At 45.0% G+C, this 22,753-nt stretch overlaps 1 protein-coding gene across 1 annotated transcript in view; it reads right to left on the bottom strand.

The window, feature by feature from the left end:
* HIP1R (huntingtin interacting protein 1 related) overlaps positions 1–22,753 on the bottom strand; it is a 196,494-nt gene that overhangs the window by 46,972 nt on the left and 126,769 nt on the right. Inside the window, exon 15 of the mRNA XM_077293172.1 lies at positions 783–871. Coding sequence (XP_077149287.1) covers positions 783–871 — 89 coding nt within the window. The remainder of the gene's footprint in view (positions 1–782; positions 872–22,753) is intronic.

The raw sequence follows: 22,753 nt of genomic DNA, 5'->3' as shown, positions 1-22,753 counted from the left end.
TGCATGGCCCCCTCATCACCATCCTAGTATGCATGGCCCCCATAAGAAAAACATAAAAAAACAAACAAAAAAAAACACTAAACTACTCTACTTACCTTCCCTGTGCTTCTTTACAGCATCCTGTTCTGATGCCAGCAGCTGATTTCAGGTTGTAAGCAGCGCATGGCAGTGATGTCATGAACTGCTTACAAGCCAAGGACAGCTGCCAGAATACTTACTGCTTCCCACACACGAAATGTGGAGCAGTAAATATTAATTTCTCATTAATAGCGGGCAGTGTGTTAGCTGCAGCCACCAGGTGATCACGTGTACCTGCTACTAAAGAGAATGAATGTTCACTGCTCTCCACTCCCATGAGATGGAGAGCAGTAACTATTCATTCTCTTTATTAGCAGTCACACGTGATCGCGCAGCCGCTGCAGGAGCCGGCGGTTGCGGCTGCTGTGCCCGCTATTGAAGATCAATGAATATTCACTGTTCCCCATGCCCATGGGAATTGAGAGCAATGAATATTTATTCTCTTTAGTAGCGGGCACATTTGATTGCCCAGCCACTGCAGGAAGCTGGTGGCTGCAGTTGTGTGCCTGCTGCTAAAAAGAAATCAATATTCATTGCTCCCCATTCTTATAGTCCCTCCCACCTCGGCACCAACTTCAGTGCATACAGGTGGGAGGAACTATGGCCGTGGGGAGCAGTGAACAGCAACATGCAAGCATATCTGCCAAAATAAATGAAACCTTTATTGTGAGACTAGCAGGTAGTAAAATATTACATTCAGATACCTTTCTCAGAAGTCCTGCATGAACATTGATGAGCTCATTGTGTTTTTCTTTCAGTTTATTGTATCGCAGTTCTGTTGCCTGAACTTTTTCTGAAAGCAGAAAAGGGAAAAATTGTAGAGCAGTGTGGATTGTCTCAGCATCGCAGTAGCTTTACCACAGCAAAACAATCCATCCCACCAAGGACAATATCTGCAAGGAGTTTGGATGTTTTCCCCATGTCTGCGTGGGTTTCCTCCCACACTCCAAGGATATACCGATAAGGATTTAATGGTGCTAAGTAAGAGAGTAAAAGAAATAAGTTGTATAAATATCTGCTTTGCATTTAAAACATGTTTTATTCTTAGTGAGTGGGTAACATTTCTCATTACTGCCCTTTGAAAACTCTCGGAGAACAATGATACAGGCAGATAAAAGTTTGCCATCTTCAAAAGAATTGTTAAAAACCTACAGTGTAAAATAAGCATTCTGGATAAAGAAGTACTCAACGCAAACTTCTCTCCTAAACCTTTAAAGATATGCATGTGTAGTGAAGGTGCAATAATATATTTGATGAAAATTCCAAGTGGAGTGAAATTGGAAAATTAAAAAAAGCCATTCAGCAACTGCTTTTTGAGACTTTTGTTTTTACGACGTTCTTTCTGCGGTATAAAATGCCATAGCAGCACGATTCTACAGATCAGTATGAGGACTGGAACACTGTGCAATACCTGTGTGTGACCAGCGCCCTATACAAGCCTCTTTTGTGCAATCATATACTAAGCAATCACCCCCTCCATGAGTTGGTAGGCTGTGAGTGGTTGCCTCATCAGTATTTGAAACCTGTACGGCCACCATCTTTATCACATGGGCTTGTTGCATCCTGGGTGCACACTAGTTCAGAGACCTGGTCAAGTAAGCACTGCAGTCCCTTTGTACTGTATTATGACTAGAACACTAGACTTGATGTATACAGTTTTTGGGGGGTTTTTTAGTAGTAAAAAAAAAGTTATGAAAAAAATGTTGATTTGTCTCATCAGATACTGAGACCAGTGACTTATTTTTTAATCGATGGGACTGTGTGAGGGGTATTTTTTACCGATGCTATTCTGGGGAACATATGAAGTGTTGATCATTATTTTATTTATTTTTTTTTTTTTGTGGGAGCTCTGTCAACCCAAAAAACATCAAATTTTGGCATTTTGATTATTTTGCTCGCTTTACAATGTTTATATTAAGGGATAAACAATTTCATGCGTTGATATATCAGACCTTTATGAACAAGACGATCTGAAATATTCTTATTTTGCAAATTATTTTCTTTTTAGATGGGGTATGAGGGCAATTTGAATTTTAGGTTGTTCTCTCTCATATAGTGTGTGTTTTATCAGTATAATCAAATGTAAAATTTGGTATACAACTCAAATACTTTTTAGCAATTTATACCAAACATGAAAAAAAAAGGAGATTTTTGTTTACTTACCGTAAAATCTTTTTCTCCGAGCCAATCATTGGGGGACACAGACCGTGGGTGTTATGCTGCTTGCCACTAGGAGGACACTAAGTGATACAAAGAAAGTTAGCTCCTCCCCTGCAGTATACACCCTCCTGCTGGCCCTCAGCTAACCAGTTCGGTGCAAAAAGCAGTAGGAGATCAGTAACAACATATTAGCTTACAGCATGTCATATTATATATGAGAGTATAGCATATCGGATTGTAAAAACAAGCATAAGCCAATACTAGGGTGGGAGCTGTGTCCCCCAATGATTGGCTCGGAGAAAAAGATTTTACGGTAAGTAAACAAAAATCTCCTTTTCTCCTACGCCTCATTGGGGGACACAGACCGTGGGACGTACCAAAGCAGTCCCTGGGTGGGGACAACGTCAGATCAGGCTCTGTGTAACTGCTACTTACAAGTGCGCCACCGCGGCCTGCAGAGTCCGCCTGCCCAGAGTCACATCTGTGGAAGTCTGGGAATCATAATGCTTCAAGAATGCATGCGGACTGGACGAATCCGCAAGCTTGCAGGCGTGTCTTGTTGACGCCTGGTGCCTGGAACCCACGATAGACGGGAAAATAGGCTGTCATCTAACACGGAAGGACTCCTGGATGGTGAAAGAATACACCAGGCTAAATGGCCGATGGAGACGGCCAAACCCTTCCTGTAAAAGTCAGGAAGCCTTCCTCTTACCGGTAGGAAACCCAAGATACAGTGTCCAACCTTAGGAAGGACGCCGTCCTCAAGACATACCTACTCAGAGCACTTGCTCTGTCCGGAATATGGGGACCTCATTCCATTTTGTGGAGTGGTGCCAAAAGAGATGAGGGAAGAACTATGCCCTCATGACAGTAGTAATACAATACCACCTTGGTAACTAGGGACAGGGAAGGCTTGAGGACAACCTTGCCTTGAAGGAAATAAGAGAAAAAAGTCTGAAAAGACCCGTTAGCACCGAAGACTCGTCAGGATGAGGATATCGCCGAGAGAAAAGGGGGCAACCTTCCCTAATAGAATAGATCCCAATGATCTAACGGTATGCAATAGGGAAGAACTACATGTGAAAAACATCCTGCGAGGTGGTCCCTACTTGCAGTTTTGTTGCAGAAAGACAGAAAGCTACCAGCTCCGCAAGCGAACTGACGTGGTCAGTGCGGATGTCCGAGGATCACTGGGGCCCTTTCTGCTTCTGAAAAGCTTTCGGAAGTGGAAACTGGTACCACGGAATAACCGGAGCATGCAGTGCGAAGGCTCCTGGATCTCGAGGCCGAACAACAAACTCCAGTACACAGGCGATCAGTCAGGACGCCATCCGAGCTACAACTGTAGAGCTCCAGTGAAGGCGGGTCTGATGGAATACTTCCGGTGAAGTTCCCACTCACTTGAGGTGAAACCCTGACTGCTAAATATGTTCGCAGCCCAGAGTTCTACTCCTGGGATATGTACTACCAAGATCACCGAGTGATAGATCTCGGCCCATGTGAGGTACTTTGGCCATGGTGCTTGAACGTGGGTACTCGCTAGATGATTGACGTATGACACAGCCGTGGCGTTGTCCAATTGAATTCGGATGGGTTAACCCGCCATAAGGAGTGGACCTACTATAGGACTACCCTTGAGATCTCCAGAGCAATGATCGGGAGAAGAGGACGGGCATTGGAAGTTACTAGTAACCATGGAACTGGGAGAAAAAACTCCGGATGAAGAAGGAGCTCAGAGACTATCGTCTGAAAGGCTGCTTGACTTGCTGAAAACTAACGGAGCAAAGGAAACTGCTTCCATTGTCGTCTCCGTTTTTTTTTTTGTTTTTTTTTTTGGAACCCTCCCAGCAAATCGAATGAAATGAGGGGATGAGTGAGCAAGAGCGCGAGCTCCCTGTTGAGAAACCATGACCTTGTCTGGAGGGAGATTTACCACCCTTCTGGAAGAATACTGGATCATCCTCAAAAAGGATACAGTGGGGCAAAAAAGTATTTAGTCAGTCAGCAATAGTGCAAGTTCCACCACTTAAAAAGATGAGAGGCGTCTGTAATTTACATCATAGGTAGACCTCAACTATGGGAGACAAACTGAGAAAAAAAAATCCAGAAAATCACATTGTCTGTTTTTTTATCATTTTATTTGCATATTATGGTGGAAAATAAGTATTTGGTCAGAAACAAAATTTCATCTCAATACTTTGTAATATATCCTTTGTTGGCAATGACAGAGGTCAAACATTTTCTGTAAGTCTTCACAAGGTTGCCACACACTTGTTGGTATGTTGGCCCATTCCTCCATGCAGATCTCCTCTAGAGCAGTGATGTTTTTGGCTTTTCGCTTGGCAACACGGACTTTCAACTCCCTCCAAAGGTTTTCTATAGGGTTGAGATCTGGAGACTGGCTAGGCCACTCCAGGACCTTGAAATGCTTCTTACGAAGCCACTCCTTCGTTGCCCTGGCGGTGTGCTTTGGATCATTGTCATGTTGAAAGACCCAGCCACGTTTCATCTTCAATGCCCTTGCTGATGGAAGGAGGTTTGCACTCAAAATCTCACGATACATGGCCCATTCATTCTTTCATGTACCCGCATCAGTCGTCCTGGCCCCTTTGCAGAGAATCAGCCCCAAAGCATGATGTTTCCACCACCATGCTTTACAGTAGGTATGGTGTTTGATGGATGCAACTCAGTATTCTTTTTCCTCCAAACACGACAAGTTGTGTTTCTACCAAACAGTTCCAGTTTGGTTTCATCAGACCATAGGACATTCTCCCAAAACTCCTCTGGATCATCCAAATGCTCTCTAGCAAACTTCAGATGGGCCCGGACATGTACTGGCTTAAGCAGTGGGACACGTCTGGCACTGCAGGATCTGAGTCCATGGTGGCGTAGTGTGTTACTTATGGTAGGCCTTGTTACATTGGTCCCAGCTCTCTGCAGTTCATTCACTAGGTCCCCCCACGTGGTTCTGGGATTTTTGCTCACCGTTCTTGTGATCATTCTGACCCCACGGGGTGGGATTTTGCGTGGAGCCCCAGATCGAGGGAGATTATCAGTGGTCTTGAATGTCTTCCATTTTCTAATTATTGCTCCCAATGTTGATTTCTTCACTCCAAGCTGGTTGGCTATTGCAGATTCAGTCTTCCCAGCCTGGTGCAGGGCTACAATTTTGTTTCTGGTATCCTTTGACAGCTCTTTGGTCTTCACCATAGTGGAGTTTGGAGTCAGACTGTTTGAGGGTGTGCACAGGTGTCTTTTTATACTGATAACAAGTTTAAACAGGTGCCATTACTACAGGTAATGAGTGGAGGAAAGAGGAGACTCTTAAAGAAGAAGTTACAGGTCTGTGAGAGCCAGAAATCTTGATTGTTTGTTTCTGACCAAATACTTATTTTCCACCATAATATGCAAATAAAATGATAAAAAAACAGACAATGTGATTTTCTGGATTTTTTTTTCTCAGTTTGTCTCCCATAGTTGAGGTCTACCCCTATGATGTAAATTACAGACGCCTCTCATCTTTTTAAGTGGTGGAACTTGCACTATTGCTGACTGACTAAATACTTTTTTGCCCCACTGTATCTGTTGGGCTGGAAATGAGGAGTTGTCTAAGTCTAGCCACCAGCCCAGGTGAGAGGGTATCGCAAGTGATATAGACGACTTAGCGTAGTCCTGCAAGGGTGGGTAAACAGTCGGTCAAACAGGGTAAGACGACCACACCTCTAGGTGCAAGATGACAGCCGCCATGACCCTTGCGAACACCCTGGATGCGGTAGCAAGGCCGAAGAACAAGGTCGTGACTTAACCCCTTAATCCCATCTGACGTACTATACCGTCGAGGTGGGGTGGGCCTTAATTCCCACCGACGGTATAGTACGTCATACGCGATCGGCCGCGCTCACGGGGGGAGCGCGGCCGATCGCGGCCGGGTGTCAGCTGCATATCGCAGCTGACATCCGGCACTATGTGCCAGGAGCGGTCACGGACCGCCCCCGGCACATTAACCCCCGGCACACCGCGATCAAACATGATCGCGATGTGCCGGCGGTGCAGGGAAGCATCGCGCAGGGAGGGGGCTCCCTGCGGGCTTCCCTGAGACCCCCGGAGCAACGCGATGTGATCGCGTTGCTGCGAGGGTCTTACCTCCCTCCCTGCCTGCTCCAGACCCGGATCCAAGATGGCCGCGGATCCGGGTCCTGCAGGGAGGGAGGTGGCTTCACAGAAGCCTGCTCAGAGCAGGCACTGTGAAGCAGCCTGCACTTCTCGCAGATCGGTGATCTGTCAGAGTGCTATGCAAACTGACAGATCACCGATCTGTATTGTCCCCCCCTGGGGCAAAGTAAAAAAGTAAAAAAAAAAATTCCAAATGTGTAAAAAAAAATAAAAAAAAATATTCCAAAATAATGAAAAAAAAAAAAAAATATTATTCCCATAAATACATTTCTTTATCTAAATATATAAAAAAAAACAATAAAAGTACACATATTTAGTATCGCCGCGTCCGTAACGACCCGACCTATAAAACTGGCCCACTAGTTAACCCCTTCAGTAAACACCGTAAGAAAAAAAAAAAAAAAACGAGACAAAAAACAACGCTTTATTATCATACCGCCGAACAAAAAGTGGAATAACACACGATCAAAAAGACAAATATAAATAACCATGGTACCGCTGAAAACGTCATCTTGTCCCGCAAATAACGAGCCACCATACAGCATCATCAGCAAAAAAATAAAAAAGTTATAGTCCTGAGAATAAAGCGATGCAAAAATAATTATTTTTTCAATAAAATAGTTTTTATCGTATAAAAGCGCCAAAACATAAAAAAATGATATAAATGAGGTATCGCTGTAATCGTACTGACCCGAAGAATAAAACTGCTTTATCAATTTTACCAAACGCGGAACGGTATAAACGCCTCCCCCAAAAGAAATTCATGAATAGCTGGTTTTTGGTCATTCTGCCTCACAAAAATCGGAATAAAAAGCGATCAAAAAATGTGACGTGCCCAAAACTGTTACCAATAAAAACGTCAACTCGTCCCGCAAAAAACAAGACCTCACATGACTGTGGACCAAAATATGGAAAATTTATAGCTCTCAAAATGTGGTAACGCAAAAAATATTTTTTGCAATAAAAAGCGTCTTTCAGTGTGTGACGGCTGCCAATCATAAAAATCCGCTAAAAAACTCGCTATAAAAGTAAATCAAACCCCCCTTCATCACCCCCTTAGTTAGGAAAAAAAAAAATGTATTTATTTCCATTTTCCCATTAGGGCTAGGGTTAGGGCAAGGGTTGGAGCTAGGGTTAAGGCTACAGTTAGGGTTGGGGCTAAAGTTAGGGTTAGGGTTGGGGCTAAAGTTACGGTTTGGGTTTAGATTACATTTACGGTTGGGAATAGGGTTGGGATTAGGGTTAGGGGTGTGTCAGGGTTAGAGGTGTGGTTAGGGTTACTGTTGGGATTAGGGTTAGGGGTGTGTTTGGATTAGGGTTTCAGTTATAATTGGGGGGTTTCCACTGTTTCGGCACATCAGGGGCTCTCCAAACGCGACATGGCGTCCGATCTCAATTCCAGCCAATTCTGCGTTGAAAAAGTAAAACAGTGCTCCTTCCCTTCCGAGCTCTCCCGTGTGCCCAAACAGGGGTTTACCCCAACATATGGGGTATCAGCGTACTCAGGACAAATAGGACAACAACCTTTGGGGTCCAATTTCTCCTGTTACCCCTGGGAAAATACAAAACTGGGGGCTAAAAAATAATTTTTGTGGGAAAAACAAAGATTTTTTATTTTCACGGCTCTGCGTTATAAACTGTAGTGAAACACTTGAGGGTTCAAAGTTCTTACAACACATCTAGATAAGTTCCTTGGGGGGTCTAGTTTCCAAAATGGGGTCACTTGTGTGGGGCTTCTACTGTTTAGGTACATTAGGGGCTCTGCAAACGCAATGTGACGCCTGCAGACCATTCCATCTAAGTCTGCATTCCAAATGGCGCTCCTTCCCTTCCGAGCCCTCCCATGCATCCAAACGGTGGTTCCCCCCACATATGGGGTATCAGCGCACTCAGGACAAATTGGACAACAACTTTTGGGGTCCAATTTCTCCTGTTACCCTCGGGAAAATACAAAACCGGGGGCTGAAAAATATTTTATGTGGGAAAAATTTTTAGTTTTATTTTTACGGCTCTGCATTATAAACTTCTGGGAAGCCCTTGGTGGGTCAAAGCGCTCACCACACATCTAGATAAGTTCCTTAGGCGGTCTACTTTCCAACATGGTGTCACTTGTGGGGGGTTTCTACTGTTTAGATACATTAGGGGCTCTGCAAACGCAATGTGACGCCTGCAGACCATTCCATCTAAGTCTGCATTCCAAATGGCGCTCCTTCACTTCCGAGCCCTTCCATGCGTCCAAACGGTGGTTCCCCCCACATATCGGGTATCAGCGCACTCAGGACAAATTGGACAACAACATTTGGGGTCCAATTTCTCCTGTTACCCTCGGGAAAATACAAAACTGGGGGCTAAAAAATAATTTTTGTGGGAAAAAATTTTTGTTTTTATTTTTATGGCTCTGCATTATAAACTTCTGTGAAGCCCTTGGTGGGTCAAAGTGCTCACCACACATCTAGATAAGTTCCTTAGGGGGTCTACTTTCCAACATGGTGTCACTTGTGGGGGGTTTCTACTGTTTAGGTACATTAGGGGCTCTGCAAACGCAATGTGACGCCTGCAGACCATTCCATCTAAGTCTGCATTCCAAATGGCGCTCCTTCCTTTCCGAGCCCTCCCATGCGCCCAAACAGTGGTTCTCCCCACATATGGTGTATCATCGCACTCAGGACAACTTGGACAACAAATTTTGGGGTCCAATTTCTCCTGCTACCCTCGGGAAAATACAAAACTGGGGGCTAAAAAAATAATTTTTGTGGGAAAAAATTTTTGTTTTATTTTTACGGCTCTGCATTATTAACTTCTGTGAAGCCCTTGGTGGGTCAAAGCGCTCAAAACACATCTAGATAAGTTCCTTAGGGGGTCTACTTTCCAAAATGGTGTCACTTGTGGGGGGTTTCAATGTTTAGGCACACCAGTGGCTCTCCAAACGCAACATGGCGTCCCATCTCAATTCCTGTCAATTTTGCATTGAAAAGTCAAACGGTGCTACTTCCTTTCCGAGCTCTCCCATGCGCCCAAACAGTGGTTTACCCCCACATATGGGGTATCAGCGTACTCAGGACAAATTGTACAACAACTTTTGGGGTCCAATTTCTCCTGCTACCCTTGGAAAAATACAAAACTGGGGGCCCAAAAATAAGTTTTGTGGGAAAAAAAAGATTTTTTATTTTCACGGCTCTGCGTTGTAAACTGTAGTGAAACACTTGGGGGTTCAAAGTTCTCACAACACATCTAGATAAGTTCCTTGGGGGGTCTAGTTTCCGATATGGGGTCACTTGTGGGGGGTTTGTACTGTTTGGGTACATCAGGGGCTCTGCAAATGCAACGTGACGCCTGCAGACCAATCCATTTAAGTCTGCATTCCAAATGGCGCTCCTTCCCTTCCGAGCTCTGTCATGCGCCCAAACAGTGGTTCCTCCCCACATATGGGGTATCAGCATACTCAGGACAAATTGGACAACAACTTTTGGGGTCCAATTTATCCTGATACCCTTGTAAAAATACAAAACTGGGGGCGAAAAAATCATTTTTGTGAAAAAAAAGGAATTTTTATTTTTACGGCTCTGCATTATAAACTTCTGTGAAGCACTTGTTGGGTCAAAGTGCTCACCACACATCTAGATAAGTTCCTTAGGGGGTCTACTTTCCAAAATGGTGTCACTTGTGGGGGGTTTCAATGTTTAGGCACATCAGGGGCTCTCCAAATGCAACATGGCGTCCCATCTCAATTCCAGTCAATTTTGCATTGAAAAGTCAAATGGCGCTCCTTCCCTTCCGAGCTCTGCCCTGCGCCCAAACAATGGTTTACACCCACATATGGGGTATCAGCGTACTCAGGACAAATTGCACAACAATTTTTGAGGTCCAATTTCTTCTCTTACCCTTGGGAAAATAAAAAATTGGGGGCGAAAAGATCATTTTTGTGAAAAAATATGATTTTTTATTTTTACGGCTCTGCATTATAAACTTCTGTGAAGCACTTGTTGGGTCAAAGTGCTCACCACACATCTAGATAAGTTCCTTAGGGGGTCTACTTTCCAAAATGGTGTCACTTGTGGGGGGTTTCAATGTTTAGGCACATCAGGGGCTCTGCAAACGCAACATGGCATCCCATCTTAATTCCAGTCAATTTTGCATTGAAAAGTAAAATAGCGCTCCTTCCCTTCCGAGCTCTGCTATGCGCCCAAACAGTGGTTTACCCCCACATATGGGGTATCGTCGTACTCAGGACAAATTGCACAACAACTTTTGTGGTCTAATTTCTTCTCTTACCCTTGGGGAAATAAAAAAATGGGGGCGAAAAGATCATTTTTGTGAAAAAATATGATTTTTTATTTTTACGGCTCTGCATTATAAACTTCTGTGAAGCACTTGTTGGGTCAAAGTGCTCACCACACATCTAGATAAGTTCCTTAGGGGGTCTACTTTCCAAAATGGTGTCACTTGTGGGGGGTTTCAATGTTTAGGCACATCAGGGGCTCTCCAAATGCAACTTGGCGTCCCATCTCAATTCCAGTCAATTTTGCATTGAAAAGTCAAATGGCGCTCCTTTCCTTCCGAGCTCTGCCATGCGCCCAAACAGTGGATTACCCCCACATATGGGGTATCAGCGTACTCAGGACAAATTGTACAACAAATTTTGGGGTCTATTTTCTCCTGTTACCCTTGGTAAAATAAAACAAATTGGATCTGAAATAAATTTTGTGTGAAAAAAAGTTAAATGTTCATTTTTATTTAAACATTCCAAAAATTCCTGTGAAACACCTGAAGGGTTAATAAACTTCTTGAAAGTGGTTTTGAGTACCTTGAGGGGTGCAGTTTTTAGAATGGTGTCACACTTGGGTATTTTCTATCATATAGACCCCTCAAAATGACTTCAAATGAGATGTGGTCCCTAAAAAAAAATGGTGTTGTAAAAATGAGAAATTGCTGGTCAACTTTAAACCCTTATAACTCCGTCACAAAAAAAAATTTTGGTTCCAAAATTGTGCTGATGTAAAGTAGACATGTGGGAAATGTTACTTATTAAGTATTTTGCGTGACATATGTCTGTGATTTAAGGGCATAAAAATTAAAAGTTGGAAAATTGCGAAATTTTCAAAATTTTCGCCAAATATTCGTTTTTTTCACAAATAAACGCAAGTTATATTGAAGAAATTTTACCACTATCATGAAGTACAATATGTCACGAGAAAACAATGTCAGAATCGCCAAGATCCGTTGAAGCGTTCCAGAGTTATAACCTCATAAAGGGACAGTGGTCAGAATTGTAAAAATTGGCCCGGTCATTAACGTGCAAACCACCCTCGGGGCTTAAGGGGTTAAATGCTGTTCACGAATGGAAAAGCAAAGGAATTTTTGAAGAGGTTAGGCATCCCGAATGTCGATGGATGCCAGAAACTGCACCTTTTTTGTTGAAGTAATGGCTGAGCGGATGAGACTCCATTCGAAGAAGAAGAAGAACCTTGTGAAAAGATTGTTAGAAGTTTGAGGTCTGGGATCGGTCCTACTTATCGTTCCCCCTTTTAGGAACCAAGATCCCTTAGATCTAGACTGTCCTGGACAACCCTTTTACTGTTGGTCGGGGCTGCGGAAACGTACGATTCTTCGTTAGTCTCCCGCTCAAAAATATGATTGACCAGCTGAACTGTCTTCAGGAAAGGGATACTGGTGTGAATCAAAGTAGTTAAGGACTCCAAGCAGGAGACCGTTGCTCTAGCAATCCATGCGGCGGATAGGGAGGTTAAAGGGCTGGACCCTTAGCTGCCAAACGGAACAAACCAGATGTGCTATTTGACAGATCGTGGCATTTTTAATTGAGGACATATCGGGCAGGGATACTGGTAGGTAAACCACAGGAGATTGTACCCGGTTAATCTGCCGAGTGGCAGAATGCGCCGCTGCTTCCAGCAGGTCATTGCAGAGTTAAAAATTAGGAGCCTCGATCCACCATCCTCTTAACAAGGAAGTGGAGAGGGAAATTCGCCTTGGTGATGCAGAGGGGGGTGCTCAGATGCCCGAAAAAAGGATGCCTCTGTACATCTACAGAGTGCAGGTCTCCGGGTGGACAGGACAGGTTGTCTGGCGTTAGGCCTGGACCTTCGAGTGCCCGTCTGTTGATGGTGTGGGGAGACCGGCGCCCTTTAAAGTGCCTGTCGCCCTTAAAAATCAGACCAGGCATAGCGTCCCACGTAGAGGCTTCTGTCCAGTGAATCGCATATCCGGACTGGATGGCAAAAGCTCTACGAGGGAGTTTAGGCTGAGGGAACTAGTTACACTGGGATAAACTGGGATCAGCGGCAGAGGGCTCCTCCTTTATGACCAGTTTCGGATTGGTCATGGTGCCCTCAAGACCAGGGAAAACTGGTCGTGTGCCTTTAAGACCAGGGAATACTGGTCGTGTGCCTTTAAGACCAGGGAATACTGGTCGTGTGCCTTTAAGACCAGGGAATACTGGTCGTGTGCCTTTAAGACCAGGGAATACTGGTCGTGTGCCTTTAAGACCAGGGAATACTGGTCGTGTGCCTTTAAGACCAGGGATTACTGGTCGTGTGCCTTTAAGACCAGGGATTACTGGTCGTGTGGCTTTAAGACCAGAGAATGCTGGTCGTGTGCCTTTAAGACCAGGGAATACTGGTCGTGCGCCTTTAAGACCAGGGAATACTGGACGTGTGCCTTTAAGACCAGGGAATGCTGAACGTGTGCGTTTAAGACCCGGGGATACTTACTGGTCCCGTGTCTTTAAAACCCGGGAATTCTGGTCACGCGCCCTTAAGACCAGGGAATACTGGTCACGCGCCTTTAAGACCAGGGAATACTGGTCACGTGCCTTTAAGACCAGGGGATACTGGTCACGTACCCTTAAGACCAGGGAATACTGGTCACGTGCCTTTAAGACCAGGGAATACTGGTCACGTGCCTTTAGACCAGGGAATACTGGTCACGTGCCTTTAAGACCAGGAGTACTGGTCATGCGGGTTTAGGTAAAATCTCGCAGCGGGCGAGAAGCGCCAATTCAGGGGGCGGAGCCACAGGCACGACGTGGGCGGAGCCTCAAAACTTCCATGAATAGGCCCCAGCCGGGGCGTAAATTTCTGCAGCCGGCGTCAGCGTAGAAGTTAGGGGTGGTCACCCGTTGCTCGAGAAAATTGAGCGCTTCCGCGTCAGGCGCTAAGCGCCAGGAAACGACACGGTGCGCTTCTGGGGTGCGGACTACACATCGGCCGAAGCCGGGAGCTAAATTTGTTAGCCGGCTGGAGCGTTACCTCAGGGAGGTGGCCACAGGGAAGTCTGAGACTGCCTGTCAATATCCCGCTGCAGAAGCCCATTGCTGGCAGGATCCACTTACCAACGGTGCGCGTCCCGGCATGGAGCCGCCGCGGATGTCGGGTATTGCAGCGTGGACGGTGCAGGGATAGAGAGATAAACCTCAATCCATCATCCCTTTGTTAGGGAGGTGGAGAGGAACCGTCCGCCTCCTTGTGCCATCCGCTTTCACAGTGGTGGGATAGTGGGGGCTGCCCGGACCATGGAGGGGGGCTTCTGTACATCCACGAAGTTCAGCCCATCGGGACCATGAAGGCACCTTCGCCCCTGAAAGGGATTTCAACTGCGGCCTAGTCCGGCTGCAAAAGCCGGGGACTAAATTTTTGGAGCCTGCCGGTGGAGCGCGTCGGCGGGCCGCGCGCCGAATGATTGCCGCTGGCGTACCGGCCAGTGGCACCCCCAGGACCGCATCTTCCACGCAGGCAGCGTGAGGAAGAATGGCCCCCGAGATCTGCAGGGCGCCTCTCGTCCCAGACGAGAAGCGCCGATATAGGGGGCGGGGTTACAGCCGTGGGAGGGATCTGCCCACTGCGGCCTACTCCAGCTGAGAAGCCGGGGACTAAATTTTCGGCCTGCCTGGCGATGCGCGGCGGCCGCAACGGAGCGACGCTAATCGCCGCAGTTTCCCGACCGCCGGCGCCTGTCCCCAGGGGCTCTGCCGCAAGTACCGCCGGCGCCTGCCCCATAGAGGCCACTGCGGCCTACTCCGGCTGAAAAGCCGGGGACTAAATTTCCGGCCTGCCCGGCGGTGTGCGGCGGCGCGGCCGCAAAGCGATCTGGAGCGCAGGAGGGGAACTCCTGATATACTCACAGTCCTGTAATGCAGTTCCCCCTGTACCTGCGCGCTCCATCCTCTTCTGTAATCCCTTTGGGCTCTAGCCGCAAGTATGCAACGCCATGTAATGTGGGCCTTGTATGTCGGGCCCCCGGAGAGGAACATGAGAGCCAGGCTCTATGTGCTCGCCATCTTGCAGGGGGAAGGGAAATCGGGACCAAAGATGGAAACCCGTTGCCCCAGTAAAAATTGGCGTGCTCCAACGTCGCAGGAGAGGGACGGGGAGGTATACTCGCCGTGCTCGCCTGTTGCTGGTTCGGGGGAGAGCGGGTCCCATAAAAAAGGATCCGTCGCCCCCTTCACTCCGTTGAATAAAAAATAAAAATTTACAGAAAAATTAAAATTAAAATTAAAATAAGAAAGTTGGGGTCTGAAAACAGACCCAAGTGCCTCCTACAGACACTAAGCAAGAACTGGTTAGCTGAGGGCCAGCAGGAGGGTGTATACTGCAGGGGAGGAGCTAACTTTCTTTGTATCACTTAGTGTCCTCCTAGTGGCAAGCAGCATAACACCCACGGTCTGTGTCCCCCAATGAGGCGTAGGAGAAAAGTCATAATATCGCTACAATGATATATAAAAAGGGACAACAAAAACCAAGAAAACAAAATCCACCTGTGTGTAATGAAGTCTCTGTATAAATGGCACCTGCTCTGTGTTAGTCTCAGGGTTCTGTTTGAAGCACAGAGAGCATCATGAAGACCAAGGAACACAACAGGCAGGTCCGTGATACTGTTGTGGAGAAGTTTACAGCCGGATTTGGATACAAAATGATTTCCAAAACTTTAAACATCCCAAGGAGCTCTGTGCAAGCGATCATACTGAAATGGAAGGAGTATCATACCACTGCAAATCTACCAAGACCCAGCCGTCCCTCTAAACTTTCATCTCAAACAAGGAGAAGACTGAGATGCAGCCAAGAGGCCCAAGATCACTCTGGATGAACTGTAGAGATCTACAGCTGAGGTGGGACAGTCTGCCCATAGGACAACAATCAGTCGTACACTGCACAAATCTGGCCTTTATGGAAGAGTGGCAAGAAGAAAGCCTTTTCTGAAAGATATCCATAAAAAGTGTCGTTTAAAGTTTGGAACAAGCCACCTGGGAGACACACCAAACATGTGGAAGAAGGTGCTCTGGTCAGATGAAGCCAAAATCGAACTCTTTGTTAACAATGCCAAACGATATGTTTGGCGTAAAGGCAACACAGCTCATCACCCTGAACACACCATCCCCACTGTCAACCATGGTGGTGGCAGCATCATGGTTTGGACCTGCTTTTCTTCAGCAGGGACAGGGAAGATGGTTAAAATTGATGGGAAGATGGATGGAGCCAAATACAGGACCATTCTTGAAGAAAACCTGTTGGAGTCTGCAAAAAACCTAAGACTGGGATGGAGATTTGTCTTCCAACAAGACAATGATCCCAATCATAAAGCAAAATCTACATTGGAATGGTTCATAAATAAACGTATCCAGGTGTTAGAATGGCCAAGTCAAAGTCCAGACCTCAATCCAATCGAGAATCTGTGGAAAGAGCTGAAAACTGCTGTTCACAAATGATCTCCATCAAACCTCACTGAGCGCGAGCTTTTTACCAAGGAAGAATGGGCAAGAATTTCAGTCTCTCGATGTACAAAACTGATAGAGACATACCCCAAGCGACTTGCAACTGTAATCGCAGCAAAAGGTGGCGCAACAAAGTATTAAGTTAAAGGGGCCGAATAATATTACACGCCCCACTTTTCAGTTTTTGAATTTCCACAAAAATTTTAAATAACCAATAAATTTCATTCAACTTCACAATTGTGTTCCACTTGTTGTTGATTCTTCACCAAAAATTTACATTTGGTATCTTTATGTTTGAAGCATGATATGTGGGAAAAGGTTGAAAAGTTCCAGGGGGCAGAATACTTTTGCAAAGGCACTGTAATTAACCAAAGGACAGACGGTCACTTTACAAATGTGGATGGACATATGCTATCCATAGGTCACAGATGTTGCAGAATTTAGCCTGAGTCATTCAAAAGAATTTATAAGTTGCTCATGGGTCATGATGTTTTCTACACTGGCTAAAACTTTCGCGAATAGGATGTGTTTTCCCCCAAGCATAAGCTATAATTTGGTCTGCTACTAAAAAGATAAATATGAGGGTCTAACTGAGACCAAGTGAGTGTGGATAATTTATAAAAGCTTCCCAGAGGTCGCTAATAAGGGAGGTATGGAGGATAACTCGTGACAAATTGTATACTCAAATCCAGATGTGACACTCGTGGACAAGTCCACCATATCATCTTTGAAGTTCACCCACAAAAACAATTTTTCAGGAGAACCAGTGACCATGTGTACTATTTGCACAGAGACCATATACAAGCGCATGAGGACTTTATATGTAGATTACACTGCGTTGAGTTTATGGAGCAGGAAGAAACCATGACACATGCATTATTCGAGGAAGCTCTGTCATGTGTGCCCACCAAGACTGAAAAGGTGAAGAGATACCAGTTTGTATGAGAATTATACGGCACTGGACCTTAATAGAATCAACGTAGTACGTCTGAACGCAGGAATGGTCCATAACAGAATGTAAATAGGCAGACGTGAAACATTGGGAATTTCCAAAGAGACCTATAAGGGCGCTTCAGTGATTGAATTGTAGCAGCCTGATCGTAGAATGAAAGGTTGGGGACTTAAGGACCACATCACATTTATGTAATGTCACAGTACCAATTGGTCAGGGTGCATCCAAGCGTTGGTGAAATGCTTATGCAGGAGACGCAAGAAGTATGCGTGTATGAAAAAATGTACTCCATAAAAACAACATTAAACAACATTTCCATTGTACTTACATTTTAGGAAACGCCTGTCTTTATTTTCCAGAGTGCCATTGCAATGCTGCAGAACGATCAGAAATGCCCAATGCAAAAAAAAAAAAAAACTTCAAGGTTTATTGCAAATACATATTTTTAAAAATCCATACAAGGATGATGTGGTGCAAGAACCATTCTGACACTTTTATTCTGCTATATCATAAAGGGCGCAGTAAGCGCCAGAAACGTGTCAGAGCGGTTTCTGTACCACATCATCCTTGTATGGATTTTTAAAAATATTTGCAATAAAGCTTGAAGCTTTTTTTATTATTGGATGTGCCTGTCAACCTGTTTTTTGCATTAAGTATGCATGTACAGAGACGGACAAGAGTAATGAAAAGGTAAAGAAGATTAGCTAAACACTGGCATTAATTCTACCTAACCAACAAGTGGTCAGTGGGGACCAACTAGACATAAAAGTGATAATGAAGCATAGAATAGATGAGTAGTTCGGAGTCTGTATTGCCTGCTTATATAAAGAAAGACGTTTTCAAAGTTAAGAAGTCTATATGAGTGGCAGACCACTGAAAGTCATACTGTAGGGCAGAAAGGTCAGGCTTTGATGTAGAGACATATAAACATAGCCTAAGATGTAGAGACAGTGAGGGCACACGCTTCAGAATAGTGAAGTGGAAGATGCTGTTAAAATAGAAAGAAGCTGTGTAAGTTCGCAAAAAGTGATCAGCAAATAGACAACTTATGGACTAGACCAGCTACCTCCATCCCCTTGACATTCAAGCAGGCCCTGTTGGTTGCTGTGTGCAGATCCACGGAGAGCACCAACAGGATGCGAGAAATTGGGCAGCCATGCCTTGTCCTCGCTCTATGGGAAACGGTAAAGATCTAAGCAGCATCCTGCACTTGCGCAATAGGATTTCGATAAAAGGCAGAGATCCAATACAAAAAGTTTTTTTTTTCGAAAAATCAGTTTTGGAGGGTAAGTACATGTAATCCCAGAAGAAAGAATCAAAAGATCTAAAAATATTGACAGAGAGGAACAAGCAGGGTAGCTTGCACAAAGAGGCTAGGTTTGTGATGTGGCTAACTACAGATTTTATCGTTCGCTTAAAGGTGTGGGTTAAATACCATTTGATCAATCTGTATTTACTAGAGAGTTGAGGAACAAATTGTGCCTAATTGCTAGAATTTTCATCAAAAGCTTAATATTCATTAGCACCATTACTAATTGAGCCAAAGTAGAGGTTGGGTTCAAGGTAGTGTCAGATTTAAGGGAATTAGAAAGACAGACAAGATGCGTACCAAGAAGAGTAGTAATTTTTGTTTATAATAATAGAAAGCTGGAAGACATAAGGGTCTGTGAACTTGGAAGGATTCAAAGATTTAATAGCCTCTTATACTTCCAATAAATTTACATTTGCAGGGCATAGTGGAAAAGAGAAAAATGTAAGAAAAAAAAAAAGAAAAAAATAGCGGCAACACGTGGATAAAACAGAGGGGTCTTACTATGCAATTTTGCAAGATGTTGGCAAAATAGGTCTGCCATTTTTTGGTGGTTAACAGTGATGGTGGTCAAAGGTGATCGTAGATTAATAGATTTAGCTATACGAGTAGGAAAGTATAGCGGACGTCCTGTCCAACCATGCAAAGGTCTATTGCCATGTGATTAGTACTGTTTTGCCCATCAAAGCTGAACATTTAAAAATAAGTTTAGTCTTATTTACCGCTTTTTGACTATGTGGAGTATGGTCGAATTTCCAGATGGACTCAAGACAACCCAACTCAGAGCAATTGTATGTGGACTTGCATCTGAAGGCTAACTAGATAAGGGTGCCTCTAAGGCTACTTTCACATTAGCGTTTCCCTGATGTGCGGCAGGCTGCGGACTTCCTCCGTGAAGCCCCGCCCCCGGCCGCACCTCCGCTAGCTCCGCCTACTTCTGCATGCGGCCCGCATGCGACCTCCGTACCTATCTTTAACATTAGGTACGCAGGTCGTGCGGCTGTATGCGGATGCTGCCTCATGCGTCGTTTTGACGATGCGGAAAAAAAAAAAAATGCTACAGGCTGCGTCCTATGCTGGTCGCCGCATCGTCAAAACGACGCATGCGGCAGCATCTGCATACAGCCGCATGACCTGCGTACCTAATGTTAAAGATAGGTACGGAGGTCGCATGCGGGCCGCATGCAGAAGTAGGCGGAGCTATATGCGAAGGTGCGGCCGGGGGCGGGGCTACACGGAGGAAGTCCGCAGCCTGCCGCACATCAGGGAAACGCTAATGTGAAAGTAGCCTAAAAGGTAACATTGTGAGCTTCCCAGAAGGAAAGGATATAGAAGAGGATACAGAATCCATGTTAAATTGAAAGCAAGTTTGGCTTCTTATAGATTGCATTCTTGCCCACATTCAGTGGTCCTGTCAAGGCTTGCATCAGAACCTCTGGCAAAACTGGATTTAGGCTTATGTGCCGACGAGGCCATTGACTCTGATGGCACCATTATAGTCTGTGGGTGCACTGTCATGCATCATTTTCAGCTAGATATGCCTACTGGAGGAGGACACTCAGCAGTAGTAGACCAAGTCTGAGTGTCCGCCTCCAGTAGGCGTATATGGCCCAGTCAGCGAAAAACGCACAAATCCCGTTTCGTGGGAGGTTCAAAAGCAAGTGTCAACGGGAACACTGTACGAGAGCATGAACGCAATGTGAAAGGAACCTTTCAATAGCACACTCTTACCCAAACACCACCTTTTGTTTGTAAGGAGGGAATCATCAAGGGGCCATGCAAAAGACCGAGGAACTGCCACAGAACATGAGACCAACAGGGTTGTGCCCTAAACAATGGTGTGGTTAGAATGTTAGTCAATTTGATTTCAATGAAGAGACAAAAAAGTGAATATGTGATCTGACAAAAAGAGGAATGGGGGTTCACATTTAAGTGAAATCTTTTGTTGAAGGGTGTTATTCGAAACAACAACCTGCAAGGTCAATCTATTCTGGTGTGAGCTAATGATCTTGAGAAGATGGTAGGAAAAATTAAACTTCAGTATTAAACAGCATTTCCTGAAGGAGAAAGTAATGGCTTGTTGGATCTGTTATTTCTAGTGTACAAATGAATGGCAGATTCTTCCTAAAGGCTATGAGTACCCCCGTCTGCGCGTCTCAGCTGAGCTTACTTGGTAGAACAATGGGAAATGCGGACTTAAAAATCTGGGACACAAATAGTAGAGAATCTAGTCTCATGCAAATAGAGAAAGTGTGTATTGACTTGTAAAAATAGAAAGATTCTTTATTTCATTTTTGTGGGGAGTTAAAGCCCTGGATATTTTGGGAGGAGATCATATTAAGGGTTACATGGGGAAGGGTTACATGAGCTGAAATTAGAAAAGTTAACAAGTGTGAAGAGCACAGGGTGTCCCTCAAGCTCTAAAGGTACCGTCACATTAAGCGACGCTGTAGCGATATAGACAACGATGCCGATCGCTGCAGCGTCGCTGTTACGTCGTTGTGTGGTCGCTGGAGAGCTGTCACACAGACAGCTCTCCAGCGACCAACGATGCCGAAGTCCCTGGGTAACCAGGGTAAACATCGGGTTACTAAGTGCAGGGCCGCGCTTAGTAACCCGATGTTTATCCTGGTTACCAGTGTAAATGTAAAAAAAACCAAACACTACATACTTACATTCCGGTGTCTGTCGGGTCCCCCGGCGTCCGCTTCCCTGCACTGTGTCAGCGCCGGCCGGCCGTAAAGCAGAGCACAGCGGTGACATCACCACTCTGCTTTAGGGCCGGCGCTTACACAGTGCAGGGAAGCGGATGCCGGGGGACGCGACAGACACCGGAATGTAAGTATGTAGTGTTTGGGTTTTTTTTACATTTACACTGGTAACCAGGGTAAACATCGGGTTACTAAGCACGGCCCTGCGCTTAGTAACCCGATGTTTACCCTGGTTACCAGTGAAGACATCGCTGAATCAGCGTCACACACGCCGACTCAGCGATGTCAGCGGGTGATCCAGCGACGAAATAAGGTGCTGACCTTGTAGCTCCGACCAACGATATCACAGCAGGATCCTGATCGCTGCTGCGTGTCAAACACAACGATATCGCTATCCAGAACGCTGCAACGTCACGGATCGCTGTCGTTATCGTTAAGTTGTTCAGTGTGAAGGTACCTTAAGGTGGCTCTGTCCCCCAGGCACAGGGGGGTAGAAAAGGGTACTAACAGAGGAAGACATCAGTACATAAATACTATAAATTGTAGACTGGTAAATTAAGACAACGTGGGTATCAGTAACATGATAAAAGGGTGCATATAAATGAGATGAACATAAGCCCCAATTCTCAATAGTAATGGCCAATCATGAAAAAAACTAAACAAAATTACCTCAATGAGAGGTAATAAAAAGTTCTGCAGTGAACAAGGTGGTTAATGTGAAATAACATTTGTTTAAATGATTATTACATCCTGTAAAATCAGACATGGGGTGTAGGAATGCAAACAGGGGTTTAAAGTCTGGTAGCTGGCAAATCCAGTCCACGTAAAGGAAATGAGTGATCACATAAGAGACAGCCATCAGTTCAGCATTGTACAGTAAGGTAGTTGTCCAGGTACAAATAAGTGGCAGAGATTTACACCGCAGCCTGGCTCTGGGGAAGTCCAATAGGGAACCAAATACACAGACATTAACATAAAAGCCACACTCTGAAGCACCGATGTAGATCAGGCAAATGTGAAACGGGCCTTGTGGTCTTATGACAGTTGAAGTCCACATAAGGTAAAGAAAAAACATGAAGTAGCTACCACTTCAGTACAACAACATGGCTATTGCCCAGATATAAAATAATGCCAGGCAGGAACTTACACCTCAGCCTGGCTGTGATGGTGGAGGATGCTGAAAACACGCAAGAAAATGTTGCCTTTTTCCAGTCTTCCCTTATCCACTCTGGTTGAAGGCCTACACTTTCACATTGAGGTGGGACAGGAGTCTCAGAATCTGGATCTGTATTCTCCAAGACGGTCTAGTCTAGTAAGCAGAATGTCAGGTCTTCCATGGTGTTGAAGGCGTAAAGTTTTCAATCATGGGGAAAAATGATAATTACTTACGGGTAATTTGATTTTCCAGATCCATGACAGCACCGGTACATGAGAGATGGTCCCGCCCCCAAGAACAGGAAACCTGCATAGGAGATAAAAGATGGGGGCGGCACCTCTCTCCTCAGTTTGTTTACAGAGAATGTAAGGTAACCGCTATGTTAGTTTTAGGCATATAAAAAATTATATTTAACTCTAAGACTATTTATCTATTGTTATGTTAAGTGGTTATTACCCCATCTTTCATTTGTGTCTCTTTTTTTTTT

Source organism: Ranitomeya variabilis, chromosome 1, assembly GCF_051348905.1.
Source record: "Ranitomeya variabilis isolate aRanVar5 chromosome 1, aRanVar5.hap1, whole genome shotgun sequence".
Lineage (NCBI taxonomy): Eukaryota > Metazoa > Chordata > Amphibia > Anura > Dendrobatidae > Ranitomeya > Ranitomeya variabilis.
The sequence above is the reverse complement of the archived record's forward strand: the minus strand, read 5'-3'. Positions and strand labels throughout refer to the sequence as shown.